General features: G+C 38.4%; 2 protein-coding genes across 5 annotated transcripts in view; one reads left to right on the top strand and one right to left on the bottom strand.

Annotated features, from left to right (window-relative positions):
- Positions 1 to 4,862, bottom strand: part of baiap2l1a (BAR/IMD domain containing adaptor protein 2 like 1a) — a 35,209-nt gene extending 30,347 nt beyond the window's left edge. The window contains exons 1-3 of the mRNA XM_024284727.2: positions 4,508 to 4,862; positions 3,846 to 3,921; positions 1,708 to 1,794 (exon numbers count right to left, since the gene is read on the bottom strand). Coding sequence (XP_024140495.1) covers positions 1,708 to 1,794; positions 3,846 to 3,921; positions 4,508 to 4,558 — 214 coding nt within the window. The 5' untranslated portion in view covers positions 4,559 to 4,862. The remainder of the gene's footprint in view (positions 1 to 1,707; positions 1,795 to 3,845; positions 3,922 to 4,507) is intronic.
- tmem130 (transmembrane protein 130) lies at positions 3,901 to 12,555 on the top strand. Of its 4 annotated transcripts, XM_024284728.2 has the most exons (9): positions 3,901 to 4,348; positions 7,071 to 7,307; positions 7,372 to 7,442; positions 7,515 to 7,686; positions 7,754 to 7,896; positions 9,745 to 9,829; positions 9,913 to 10,115; positions 10,755 to 10,861; positions 12,071 to 12,555. In XM_024284728.2, exons 2-9 carry the CDS (start codon positions 7,300 to 7,302, stop codon positions 12,209 to 12,211), a joined length of 930 nt encoding a protein of 309 aa, XP_024140496.1. In that variant the 5' UTR covers positions 3,901 to 4,348; positions 7,071 to 7,299; the 3' UTR covers positions 12,212 to 12,555. The 4 variants fall into 4 exon arrangements, with proteins under 4 accessions (XP_024140496.1, XP_036072957.1, XP_036072958.1 ...); XM_036217064.1 differs by having other exon boundaries at positions 7,372 to 7,686; XM_036217065.1 differs by having other exon boundaries at positions 7,071 to 7,442.
- Positions 12,556 to 13,050: the final 495 nt, after the last annotated feature.

Here is a 13,050-nt window from a genome sequence, read left to right as displayed (position 1 = left end):
CGATATGTATCACGATACACATATCATGATACGGTGCGTCTCACAATACACATATCATGACACGATACACATATCATGATACGGTGCGTCTCACAATACACATATCATGACACGATATGTATCACGATACACATATCATGATACGGTGCGTCTCACAATACACATATCATGACAGGATATGTATCACGATACACATATCATGATAAGGTGTGTTTCACAATACACATATCATGATACGGTGCATATCACAATACAGATATCATGACACGATACGTATCACGATACAGATATCATGATAAGGTGCGTATCACAATACACATATCATGATACGATACGTATCGCGATACAGATATCATTATAAGGTGCGTATCACAATACACATATCATGACACAATATGTATCACGATACACATGTCATGATACGATCCGTATCATGATACACATATGATAAGGTGTATATTACAATACACATATGATACGATAAGTATCACGATACGCATTTCATGAAACAGTGCGTTTCACAATACACATATCATGACACGATATGTATCACGATACAGATGTTATGATACGATATGTATCACGATACACATGTCATGAGATGATATGTATCACGATACACATATCAAGATACGGTGCGTATCACAATACACATATTATGTAACGATACGTATCACGATACACATATCATGATACGATGCGTATCCTAATAAATCCCAAGACAATATTTCACTATTTTTCAAATTATGATGTGAGAATTATGTAAATATTATTACATTTTTCACAAAAGTAAAATTGTAAAATACACCTTATCTAATGATCAGAACATTGAGCACTTCAACTGTATCTCATAAACAAGTTGTTTTACCCATGCTGCTTTTCTTTTGGTCATTTAAGAAACATTTAGGTGGAAAACAAAAGTAAGACTGAATTACATGTTTACATTTAAATATTAATTAACTTTTGCCTTGGCAGTATTTTTAATCAATGCAAGTGTTGCTATATAAAGTATCGCGATATTTCACTGAATCGATATTTTTTACACCCCTTGTTATTGTAATGTTCATTGTCATTATTTTGGAAGCAAAAATTTAGATGTGTAATTTAGGTAGTATCTTTTTTTGTTCACATTTTGCTCTAAAATGAGTAATTTCCACGTATTACTGTAGTTTTTGGTAAGTATAATCAAAATAAACTACAACTAGCTCCAAAAAACTCAAAAATTACAAATGATTTGCTTGTAAGTAGCAAAAATCACTCATTATTGGCCCGTATATCATTCAATTAGTAGTATTTCTATTAAATGTTTACTTATGAAGATTATTTTTCCCTGATATTTATCTCTTATTGGATAATTTTTTGCTAAGTAAAAGGATTTGCTGCATGGACTGATAATTTTACCACTTTCTAGTGATTTTGTCCCCCTATTTTTTGATTATTTCATGGTGATGTTCACTGTCTGAAGTCAGTGTGCACAGATCAGGGATTTTTTTCATAGTTTTTTGTGTAATCATAAAGAGATGAGGATTAGTCAAAGGAATCCGGATTTAACAACTTGGAGCCACCTTTGCAAAATATTTGACTGATCATCATGGAGTCACCTCACTGCTGCAGATAGAACAGGAATGCCACACTACTCACGTGATTACTTTCTACGGTATCTTAGGTATTATTTAAGTTCTTCCTAGAGATTTTAGAGAAACTTACCGAGCTCTCTGGAGGCCGGAGAGACGATGGCGACTTCTCCCAGCTTCGAAATGGCGTCGAAATAGGCCCTTCCGGCGAGAGTCATGGCTGTGAGACGAAAGAAAAAGAGGCGTGGGGTCAAGCCGTCCACGTTGAACCCTTTGAGACCTGAGACGTCAGCGGTGATGCTTAAACACAAAACTTTGAACATACCAGAACGTTTCAACCGCTAACGCAATCATTCCAGTGACATTTTTTTGCTGGAATTATCGCGTTTACGGTTGGAACTTTACAGTAACTCAAAGAATATCAACATTAGAGCTCCGGTGTTTCAACTCATTCTCATCCCCAAGTCGTCACATACTGACGTTTGGTTAAGGACCCCTCGCGTCGCTTTTTGACGTTTTGGGTTTCCCCAACTCGTCGTTTTTTGACGTGCTGGATGTTCGTAAAATCAACGGTTCACAAAATTCAGGACGCAATACCGGATGCCCACTAGTCCTTGGGATGCGTCTAGTACCGGTACCCTAAAGTCTTATTTCCTAAGGAGTAGAACGGTACAGTCCAACGCATGTGTGGCGTAGACCGCTAGCGTGTCTTTGTAGTGCGATGACTAGAAAAGCAACAACAATGGAAGTCATCCAGCAGCTCGTCTTCCTTTTTCTTGCTTTATTTTTTGTACATCGTTTTTAACAGGAATTTAATGTTGTTTGAAAGAAGATTGCGGGCGGGTAAGAAAAATACCGCCATGAAGAGGACAACGGAAACGCTAGCTTAGCGCTATACTGGTGCTTTATGATGTCATCATCACTTTCTGCCATCAGTGGTTGGCTACAGTGACTCCGCCCAAACCATCCCGTTCTATTTTTCTATGGATCTACAAAGGATGGGGTTCTCAAGAGGTACGGGTCAGAACTGTTTAACCCAAGAGTACTGTGAGTTTCACCCGAGCGAAAGTATTTACGTGAGTGTTGTGGTTCCCTGGGTAAAGTCATACATGTCCCAGGAATGGGTGGACCAAAGGCCAATTCTCCACTATCATTTTTAAAGTAATTTGTTTTTCTTGAATTCCTAATTTTTCTGTTATCTTCAAGCATGTTTTTAGGATCTTCCTATGCTTATATTTTCAATTTTCTTACATAAACCACAGCTAAAAATAAAAGAAAACTAGTCTAAATTATCATTATGTCATATTTTGATTTATTTTTTATGACAAATACTTTTTATTGGGTATATCGGGTAATAATTACCTGACAAAAATGATGGTGTAACTTTTTATTGGGGCTGGGTTAAAAAAATAGATTAAAATCGATTTAAGCTTAATTCTTATTAGATCAATAATCAATTCACAAAATATATAAACCGATTTAGCACACAAAGTTAATATCCGCTAGCTTGATGCTAACGTTCAATAGAATTTCCCATAGGACGGCTAATGCTAACGTTCGGTTTACCAAAAAAATACATTGCTGACTAAACCTGAACATCTCTATTTACTTACAGGGATTAAATTTTCAAACTATTTTAGGGAAATATTTTTTAAATGTACTATTTGTGGTCTAAAACTTTGTTTTTCCCCTCATACTGTTGTCTTCTTCTTGTATAAAGTGTACTTGTACCGCGCGATCGCCACCTAGTGGCCAAACTGAAACATCCTCCAGGAGAATCAGCACAACGTTTACAATGTTAATGATCTGAACATTTTTGTTAGAACTTCTCCTTTAGAAAATCATGTAACACTGTATGATATTAACAATCTCATTATTTTACTAATAAAATTTACAATATGTGAACTGTATCAGATTAATATAAATATATTCAAATTAAATAGTAGATTTTTAATGTATTTTTAAACAAATGTGTGTAAATTTGTAAACTTAAAATTGAATTGAATTGAAGAATCAGAAAAAAAATTGAATCAAATCAATTCAGGCTCTTGTGAATCAAATCGTTTATGGAAATTAGAACCGATACCCAGCCCTACTTTATATAGTGAAGGTGTTCTAGGGTTAATGGGTCCGTTAAACAGTGGAAATGCTCAAAATACCGGACCGAACCGGACCAAACCGTTCATTGGAAACAAGGCTTAACCCAGTATTGGTTCACGTCCTGTACAGCCATTGCACATACTGTACACATAATACGTGACCGTTTTGTACCTGCCACGGATTTCTCGTAGGTCTTCCCGAGGTTGACCAGGTTCCTCAGACCTGGGTTGAACTGCTCCATCACATTCTAGGATGAACAAAAGAAAAAAAAAAACATTTTTTTTGTGCTTCATTTAGTCATAAGGAGGGGTGGTTTGTGTGGTTTCTCTATAAATACCAGCATGTGAGAACAATAAAAAAAACTCTTAATATTTAACTTGACCTCTGACGAATGCGGCACCGCTTCCTGTGAGGAAAAATGGCAGCTATTTTGAACCTATTGAAAAAGTGGCACACCCTCAATAGGAAAATGAAAAGGGGGGGTGGAGGGGGGACAGGTGTTTTCTCTACTGTAACTGCAAACTGTTTCTTCCATTTTTACAGGTAACAGGTTCACCTGGAAGCACTTGAGAGTGAATTTAAATGGATTAAAGAGACCAAAATGATGATAAAAATCCCTGATAAGATAAGAGAGATGACTCAGAACTGTCAGCCATCACCTGTGACTATTACAGGTAATAAATGACAAACAGGATGTTGTCACCATTTCAACAGATTTAGCTGCTTTTCCTTATGCATAAAATACATATAAATATATTAATAAATACACTCAACTTTTCAGGAAAAAAATCTTATTAATAAAAAATGGGAACTTTTCCACACAGATGACTCACCTTATATGTACTTTCTGTGAGCTTGTTCACACCTTCAGGAATCCGAGACATGATTGTTGTTGTTTTTACAGACAGCGGTTAGAATAAACAATAAACAAACTCCGTAATCCAGAGGTTTCCTTCATCCGATTAAAGAGACAATCCGGCTCTGCTTCGTGTCTGCACTTCGGCTCCGTGCATGCGCGCAGACACGCTCAGCGGCGGCGGAGGACTCACTACTGGCGGAGAGCTCGCGCGGAGTTCAGGGACCAAAGGAGGAGGGCGGGGCGGGGCGGAGTGGTGACGTAACGACCCGACGTTTAAAATAAAAATAAAAACTAAATAAATAAAACTATGAGGCTGATTTGAAAGGTGATAAAAAATAAGAGTTATATTTCTAACAATCAGATTTTTTTTAATTCACCATTTCTGCTCAAACGTAATACCTCATCTGCCCGACAGAGGGCGCTTTAGCTCACCTTCCATGCAGAAATGCCACAAATTCACATTTTGTGGCATTTAACGATTAATTTAGGTGATTTATTAATCAAATTGCAAGAAAAAAACTGAATTTAAATTAATATATGCAATTTAATTTTCTTTTATGACAGTTTTTTTTCTGTATTTCCCTTTTATTTTGATTCTAATGGGCATTTTATTTCCTATTTTCTCTCCTGTAAATTAAAATGAAATTAATAAAGCAATAAATGAACTAAATTATGTTATACAAATATTATTCATGGATTAGACTCAGTAACAAACACTAGTAAAAGAAAAAGCTATAAATCTCTTGGTATAATAATGATAGTTAAACATCTTATAACCACAATTTGTCTTTTAATTCTTTATTATAGAAGGATTTCTCCCATATTGTTTGAGCAAGTGCATCTTCTTTTCTTCATAAAATCTTTATTCTTCAGAAATGCAGAGTTACACCCATTATTTATACCATCAATATCTTCCAAATGTGCGTTTTTACCTATAAATAAGGGAATATTTCTGATCAATTTACTGCACATTTTATGGTAAATTCTGCTATATTCTTATTCCTCTTCTAATTTCTCACTTGTCGAGGTCAAAGTTCAATCAGATTTAGTGCAGCAAAACCGTGAAATTTATTTTTCTGAGTCACAAAAAGCTTTTTTATTCATAAAAGTGCTGCAAAAATAGCCCTAAAAGTATTTATCTTCAGATTTTTTTTTGTCAATTGATTCATTTTTAAGGCTCTTACACTCATTTATTGGTCACATAATAACTAATTGGATTTTATTGTTCCTGTTTTTTATTTGTTATTGTCAAATCTGCTTCATTTAAGTGACTTTTTTTAGGTTTTTAATTGTTTTCCCTTCACTGTATTTAATTGCCTTTTAATGGGTTTCTTACTGTTGCAAAGACAATAAAGAGCACAGATTAGGAGCTAAAACCTAAAGCAGAAACATTTTACAAAAAGTAAATAATTTGGTTAAACAAATATATAAAAAGTAGCAAAAATAGTTTTTTTTCCCCAAAGGATTTGTAAAATAAACCAACTTCTTAATCTGAATCATGGGGATTTCAGGGGCCGTAAAGACTGTTGTCCTTTTGTATTCATAATTTATTACTTTCTTCTCAGGAATACATAAAAAGCTGCTTCAAAAACAGAAAAAATGCCTGTGAAGAGGTCATTTCCTTCCATGTGCTCCTGCTTTATGCTCTGTTTATTTTTTATAAAACCAAACAGAATTTAGCGTAAAATGAAGCCCAACTGTTAAAAAATCAATTACTTTGAAGATGTCACATGATGTCAACACAACCCTAAGTATTTATTTAGTCATAATTTTTACAAGTTTCTTTAAAAAACAAAAAATACTCTTTTTTTTCCTTTCAAGATAATACTAAATTTCTCATTGGGAACTTGCAGCATGTGGCATAAATCGGTAAAAAGTTTTATTTAATACTTTAAAAGTACAACTTAGTGGACAAGTGGTACAGCGTCCCCCAGAGACAGGAAGGTTGTGAATTCAAATCCATCCTCTAACTATATGGGGCCCAAATCCTCTCTGAGGGAGTTGGATTTTGGGGTTAAACCACACAAAAATCCCCGAGTGCAGCTGTGTCTGCTGCTCACCCCTCCCCCAGAGGATCATTTTTACACCCAAGTTTGTGACGAATTATGGGGTTTTACCTAAAATTTGTGCAGCTTTAAGACTAAAACAAATTGTGCGGTTATTAGAAAGTTACAAAAAGTCTTTTAGAGGAATAGAACTGCTGAGTAAGAAATGAGTCATCATTTTTTTTTTAATTATTAGCCTTTAAAAAAACTCATAAAAGTATTTTTAACTTAAATAAATGGTAAAGAAGGGATGTTTTTATTAAACCATGTTTTAAAAAAAGTCTTTTTAATGAATTTATGCTAAATTTTAATGAAGGAATTAAAAAATATATTTAGAAAAAATAAGTTTTGAAAGTAAAATGTGTAGAATTTATATTGATTAAGTCCAAAAACCAAATTATGTTAAATAATACGAGACCATTTGACCTATTTTTCCAGCGGTTTTAATTTTTTCCACCTAACCTTTTCCGTGGATCATCGTTTCTCCTTCAGAAAAGACGAATCCGTCCACGTCTGATGTGGTGTCATACCCCACAGAGGAATGTGACCCCGGCTCAAAAAGCCGGCTGTTGTTGGTGAGCCTCATGACTGAAACGCATTACCACAATTTCAAGCTCTTATAATAACTCCCACTCGAGTCTCACAGCGAGATCCAGACCTTTCCTGCTCCAGATAATCGTCAACTCCGACTTTGGGAGGTCCTCTGTAGAGGCCGGCAGACATGGAGAGGTAAATCCAACACATTCAGTATTTTTGAGGAATTTCTTAAAAACCTTTGGATGTGTGATTACAGAAAACTCCAGGGTTGGATATTGGTGCTCCTTCCAGCTGTGGTGTGGACTGCATCGCCAATGGTAGATCTGGGTATGTTGTCCACGAAATCTTTCTTTTTTTTTTTTTTACCCCAACTTAAAGCATTTTGTGTCTTTGATCTAGAAAACATAGCAGGGAAGTTGGTTTTCTATCAAATGGAAGGTAATGCCACCTACGTGAGAGACACGGGAGAACTGGCATCAGACGTTCCCACAGAGACGATGTTCGAACTCTATGATCCCCAGAAGAATTTCAGCAAAACAAACTTCTCCTACACCTGGGATCTGGGGAATGGGTACGAGGAGTCGTCACATTTGAGATTTTCCAAGCCTCCAATGCACTAAAAGTTTTTTTGTGTGCAGGAAAGTCATCAAAGGGAGTCAGCCAGTTGTCCGCTATCATTACACGGAGTCGGGGAACTACACACTGCGGCTGAAACTTGGAGCCAACATGACAGATTCTGCTGAAATCAGTGTGGTCTACTCTAGAGATGTCCAAGTGCTTGGTTTGTACTTTTATTTTACATTCTAAGACCAAATATTGCTGTTAAATTGATGTTTTCTGGTACTTAATTAAATATTTGGTCCCATATTTTTCTCTAAAAAAAACAAGTGTTGTAAAAAGTAATTTGATTCTTTTGTAGAAGGATGGGTATCTTTCTCACATGATTTAAGACGCATCTCCATACATGATCCACGAATAGATAAAATTCAACCAACGTTGGGTTGGTACAATGGTTCTTTTATCTAAGTCAGGGGTCTTTAACCTGCAGCTCTGGAGCCACATGGGGCTCTTTTACCCTTCATTGTGTCTCTCAGGTTAGGGAAAAAGAAAGGTTTCCATTTTAAAAAGTAACTGTAAAGTAAAAAGCAGACAGGCGTGGGAGAAACCACGGGGCGCCCCCTCATCCAGTTCGGGTCCCTGGACAAGATCATCTACACCACTGCCTGACTATGTAGCCTCAAGGAGGCCCAAGTTTGGGTTTCCCCAACCTGGATAAAAGACAGGATGGTTCAGTTGACTGTGAGTAAGACTACCGCGTGAGAAACCAGGGTTCATACCCTAGGGGCACCCCCTCAACCAGTGTAGCATCCTGTAGCCACTGCCTAAATATGTAGCCTGATTTAGGCCCAAGTCTGGGTCTCCCTGTTCTCAGGTCGGAAAAATACAGAGTTGTGTCAAGATAGGACAGCTGGCTGCGAGTGGGACTGGTGTGTGAAAAACCAGGGTTTTGTTCCTCAGGGCGGCCCCTCATCAAGTCTGGGTTCTTGGGCAAGACCCTCTATACCATTGCCTAACTATGTAAACCTCAAGGGGGCCAAAGTTTGGGTCTCCCTGTGCCAGTCCCTACCCCGGATAAAAGACAGAGTTGTGTCAGGATGGCTCAGTTGACGGCAAGTTGAAGTGGCACATGAGAAACCAGGGTTCGTATTCCAGGGGCACCCCCTCAACCAGTGTGGGCCCCTAGGCAAGACCGTCTACATTTCTGTAGCCTCAAGTTGATCAAAGACTGGGTTTCCTTGTGCCAGTCCCCAGCCCAGATAAAAGACAGGGTTGAGAAACTAGGGTTTGTATTCCAGGGGTGCCCCCCAACCAGGGAATTCTTAAGCAAGACCCTCTATGCCACTTCCCAACTCTGTAGCCTCAAGGGGGCCCAAGTTTGGGTCTCCCTGTGCTGGTCCCCGACCCAAATAAAAGAAAGGGTTGTGTCTGGAGAGCTTAGTTGGCCATAAGTAGGACTGGCGCTTGAGAAACTATGGTTCATACCCCAGGGGCGCCCCCTCATCCAGTGTGGGTCTCTAGGTAAGACCCCAACACTACTGCCTATTTAGCTTCAAGTGGGCCCAAGTCTGAATCTCTCTGTGCCAGTCCCCATCCCAGATGAAAGACAGGGTTGTGTCTGGATGATCCAGTTCCCTGCAAGTTGGACCAGTGCGTGAGAAACCAAGGTTCGTATCCCAGGGGCACCCCCTCGACCAGTGGCAAGACCTAGGCAAGACCCTCTACACTCCTGCCTAACTATGTAGCCTCAAGGAGTCCAAAGACTGGGTTTCCCTGTGCCAGTACCTAGCCCAGATAAAAGACAGGGTTGTGTCTTGATGGCTTAGTTTGTTGCAAGTAGGACTGGTGCATGAGAAACCAGGGTTCATATCCCAGGGGCGCCCCTCAACCAGTGAAAGACGCTCTACGCCAGTACCTAACCATGTAGCCTCAAGGGGGCCCTAATCTGGGTGTCCCTGTGCCAGTCCCCAGCCTGGATACAAGAAAGGGTTGAGAAACTGTATTCCAGTATTATTTATTAATATGAAAAATCAATATTTTATTCCCCAAAATGAACCGTATTAATTTGCAGATGCTGTAAAAAACGTCAAGATGAAAGGACAGCCGAACTACGCGGTCTCTCAAAACGCCAGTTTGGCCTTCCATGTAGATGGAAGGTAAGCTCCACTAAATTCACATTAATAGACGTCAAACATGAGAATAAAAAAAGCTTTTTTAAAAATGTTTCTTTTTTCTTCAGTCCTCCAATGTGGGTGTGCTGGCGTTTCCTCAAAAACTGTGCGCCCGACAGCTCTGAGGGCTGCACGCTGACCATGCTGTACGACAACAGCCTGCAGCTCAACCACACCTTCACCACCGCCGGCGTCCAGTGTCTGGACATGAGCGTTCGCAACGACATCAGCAAGCTGCAGACGTCCTTCAGCCTCTACGTCCGCAGGAACTGTGAGCCGACAAACCAAACTGTAGCAAAGCAAAGAAAAAGAACATTTTCTGATAATATGAAACTCTTATGTGTGACTTTGAGATGTTGTAATAGTACAGAAATGAGCTCTAAGATTAGAAACTCAAGTTATGAAAACTGGACAAACAAGAAAACTGGAAAAAATGTATAATTCCAGATCGATACTTTGATGTTTTTGGGGTTTTAGTTTAAACTACTTGATTAATGAATTAAGGCGTGATTTGGATGCTTATAATTAAGCTGCTGCTTTATCAAAAGGGTGGAAAATTGATGATCTTTGCAGATGATCATGTGGTTTCTCACACTGCATTGGTTCTACAATCAAAGCGCAGTGATCACCCTTTTCCTCACATGTCTGCTGTATTCAATCGATTTTCCGTCTCTGTGATCCATTCAGAGTTGAGATGTTGTGTCTGCGACTGTGAGCTGAATTCTATCATCATTATATCTGCATTTTGCTCAGATAGCATCAGGCTTTAAACATTTGTTCTTATCACTTGGCAGAAAGAAATTATGACTATGAAACTCAATAAATGACCTGTACATCATCGACGTAAACACCTGATTAGATACAGCTTCACATCGTGACCTATTAAATATTTTCTCTCCATTTCCTGCAGATAACGCGAACCTGCTCTTCATCTTGTCGTGTGCCGCCGTTCTGGTGGCGACGTTCTCCTTTATTGTCGTCATCGCCTGTCGTCCCCGTCACCAGAAAGGATCACAGGTAGAGTCATTTTGAAAAAGTCAACACATTTAGGAATACCAGACTTTTTAAAGGCCCTATGTCATAAAAAATAAACTTTTTGAGCTTTGAAGTGTATCATGTTTATTCTATCCTCACCATGAACAGCCCCTAAGTGGTATTTTGATCTGCTCACACATTTCTGTGCATTCCTTTAAAAACCTGGGCTCTGAGCACCAGACCCTCCCAATCCACAGAAATGAGTGAGTCCTCACTTTGTGATGTCACAAATTGAGAAGTGCCCCTTTTAGGCAGAGTCTGGGCTGCCAGCTCCGCCCCCAGGCTAACACAAAGACCCAAATATCCAGCTCAGCTAGCTGTGATCAGCCGCTAACGTTGCTGCTACCTTTGCAGCTCAGCAAGCGCTAATCAGCTGCTAACTGGGCCACTAGCTTTGCTGCTTAGCTGGCAGTGATCAGTAGCTAACATTGCTGCTAGCTTTGCCGCTCAGCTAGCTGTAATCAGCCACTAACATTGCCGCCCGCTCAACCACTAGCTTTGCTGCTCAGGCATCATTGATTAGCCTCTAACTGCACCGCTAACTTTGCTGCTCAGCTAGCGGTGATCAGCCGCTAACATCACCGCTAGCTTCGCCACTCAGCCAGCATTGATCATCCTCTAAATTTACAGCTAGCTTCAAGGCTTAGCTAGCGGTGGTCAGCTGCTAGCTTCACCGGCCAGCTAGCAATGCTCAACCACTAACGTCGCCACTCAGTTAGTGGTTATCAGCTGCTAGCTAGCTAGCCCTGGCAATCGCTACAACCTTTGTAGCGATTGCCAGGGCTACTACAGGCAGAGATACAGTATGCACATCCATCCTTGCAAAAGTTTGGATGTTATTTGTTTTCGTGAGCGAAACGAGGATAAGCTGGATAACGTCATGAAATGGGCGGCGCCCACAAGCAGCGAAAGGCGGTACCTCAGGATCTCATAAGAAAAACTGCTCCTGATTCACAATGATTTGAACAAAGAAATACTCAGAAATTAATTTTTAAGCTTAATTTTCTTAACAAGTCCTCAATCTTTAGAAAAATCCCCAAGAATATTTTCATTTGAGTGAATCTGTGAGGATTCTTGCAACTGTAAAAAAAAATTATCCAACAATAAACCATAGGAATTCCTGATTAAAAGGCAGTTTTTCCACTTTGATGTGCAGATGTGTCATATTCTTGTCTGACTGTCATGTTGCAGGTCGCCTCTTCCAGCAATGCGGTTTTTCTGAAGGACCAAGACGCAGAGGGTCAAAGCAAAATACTTCTAAGTGTTTCCGCCGTGGAAAATGGGGAGAGAGAGCCACTTATTTCACAACACGGGCCTCAGTACTCCACTTAACTTAACTTCCAACAGAGTGCCTGCAGAATGTATCTACCTGTTTTCTTTTAAGAACATTTGCTACAAGTATTTGTTGTCCTGAGAGGTTTTCCTGTTGTTAAAGAGTGTGCGACTAACATAGATTTGTAAAGACATTCGTCATAACTAAACTCTACAAGAATGTTTGAATATCTGATTGATCTCTTTACTAAATAACTAATTTGATGACAACTGTAATATAAGTGAAGCTGTCATGAATACTTTTTAGCAGGATTTAATTTAGGTTAAATTTGAATTTTTGTTTGTTTTAATCTGATTTTCTTTTTTTCACTTTTCAGAAATAAATAAAGAACACTGAAAAAAAATATCTTTATTATTCTAAGAGAAAAATCTGTTTGAGAAATCAGAGCAAAAAATGTTAAAATTACCACAACAGGCTTAAGTATGACCACACAGTTGTTGGTTAGTTTGCCACAATTCAAGTGTGTCTTTCATGAACCGCATTTTTGTTAAAGCTACCATGAAGATGTGTTTTCCAGTTCAAGTCATGTCATTTTCAGGAAATTCCCTAATCTTACTAGGATTTTATTTATCTGTTTATTCTTTAAAGATTTATACGTTTTTTATTTTTTTTTACATTTTTTTGCCACATGTTATAATAATGTAGCTTTAATTCCAAATTAAAGAAAAATAGATTTAATTTAATATTATAATACATATGAATATTAAAAAAACATTCTGAATATTTCTTTATTGACAAATTAGAGATTACAAAACATCACATATACATGTCACGACAAATCTAATTTAATTTAATTTAAGCAATAGTAAAAGAAAAAAAAGTAAACCAAATTAACAGA

This window comes from Oryzias melastigma, linkage group LG19, assembly GCF_002922805.2.
Source record: "Oryzias melastigma strain HK-1 linkage group LG19, ASM292280v2, whole genome shotgun sequence".
Taxonomy (NCBI): domain Eukaryota; kingdom Metazoa; phylum Chordata; class Actinopteri; order Beloniformes; family Adrianichthyidae; genus Oryzias; species Oryzias melastigma.
Note: the sequence above shows the minus strand (reverse complement) of the source record. Positions and strands in the feature narration are given on the sequence as shown.

What these genes read in the sequence shown, in the direction of transcription:
- tmem130 (XM_036217063.1), top strand. Translation starts at nt 7,358, where the DNA reads ATGTGTGATTACAGAAAACTCCAGGGTTGGATATTGGTGCTCCTTCCA. An exon ending in ACCTGGGATCTGGGGAATGG is followed by an intron (nt 7,687 to 7,753) that starts GTACGAGGAGTC and finishes TTTTGTGTGCAG; the next exon opens with GAAAGTCATCAAAGGGAGTC. An exon ending in CCTCTACGTCCGCAGGAACT is followed by an intron (nt 10,116 to 10,754) that starts GTGAGCCGACAA and finishes CATTTCCTGCAG; the next exon opens with ATAACGCGAACCTGCTCTTC.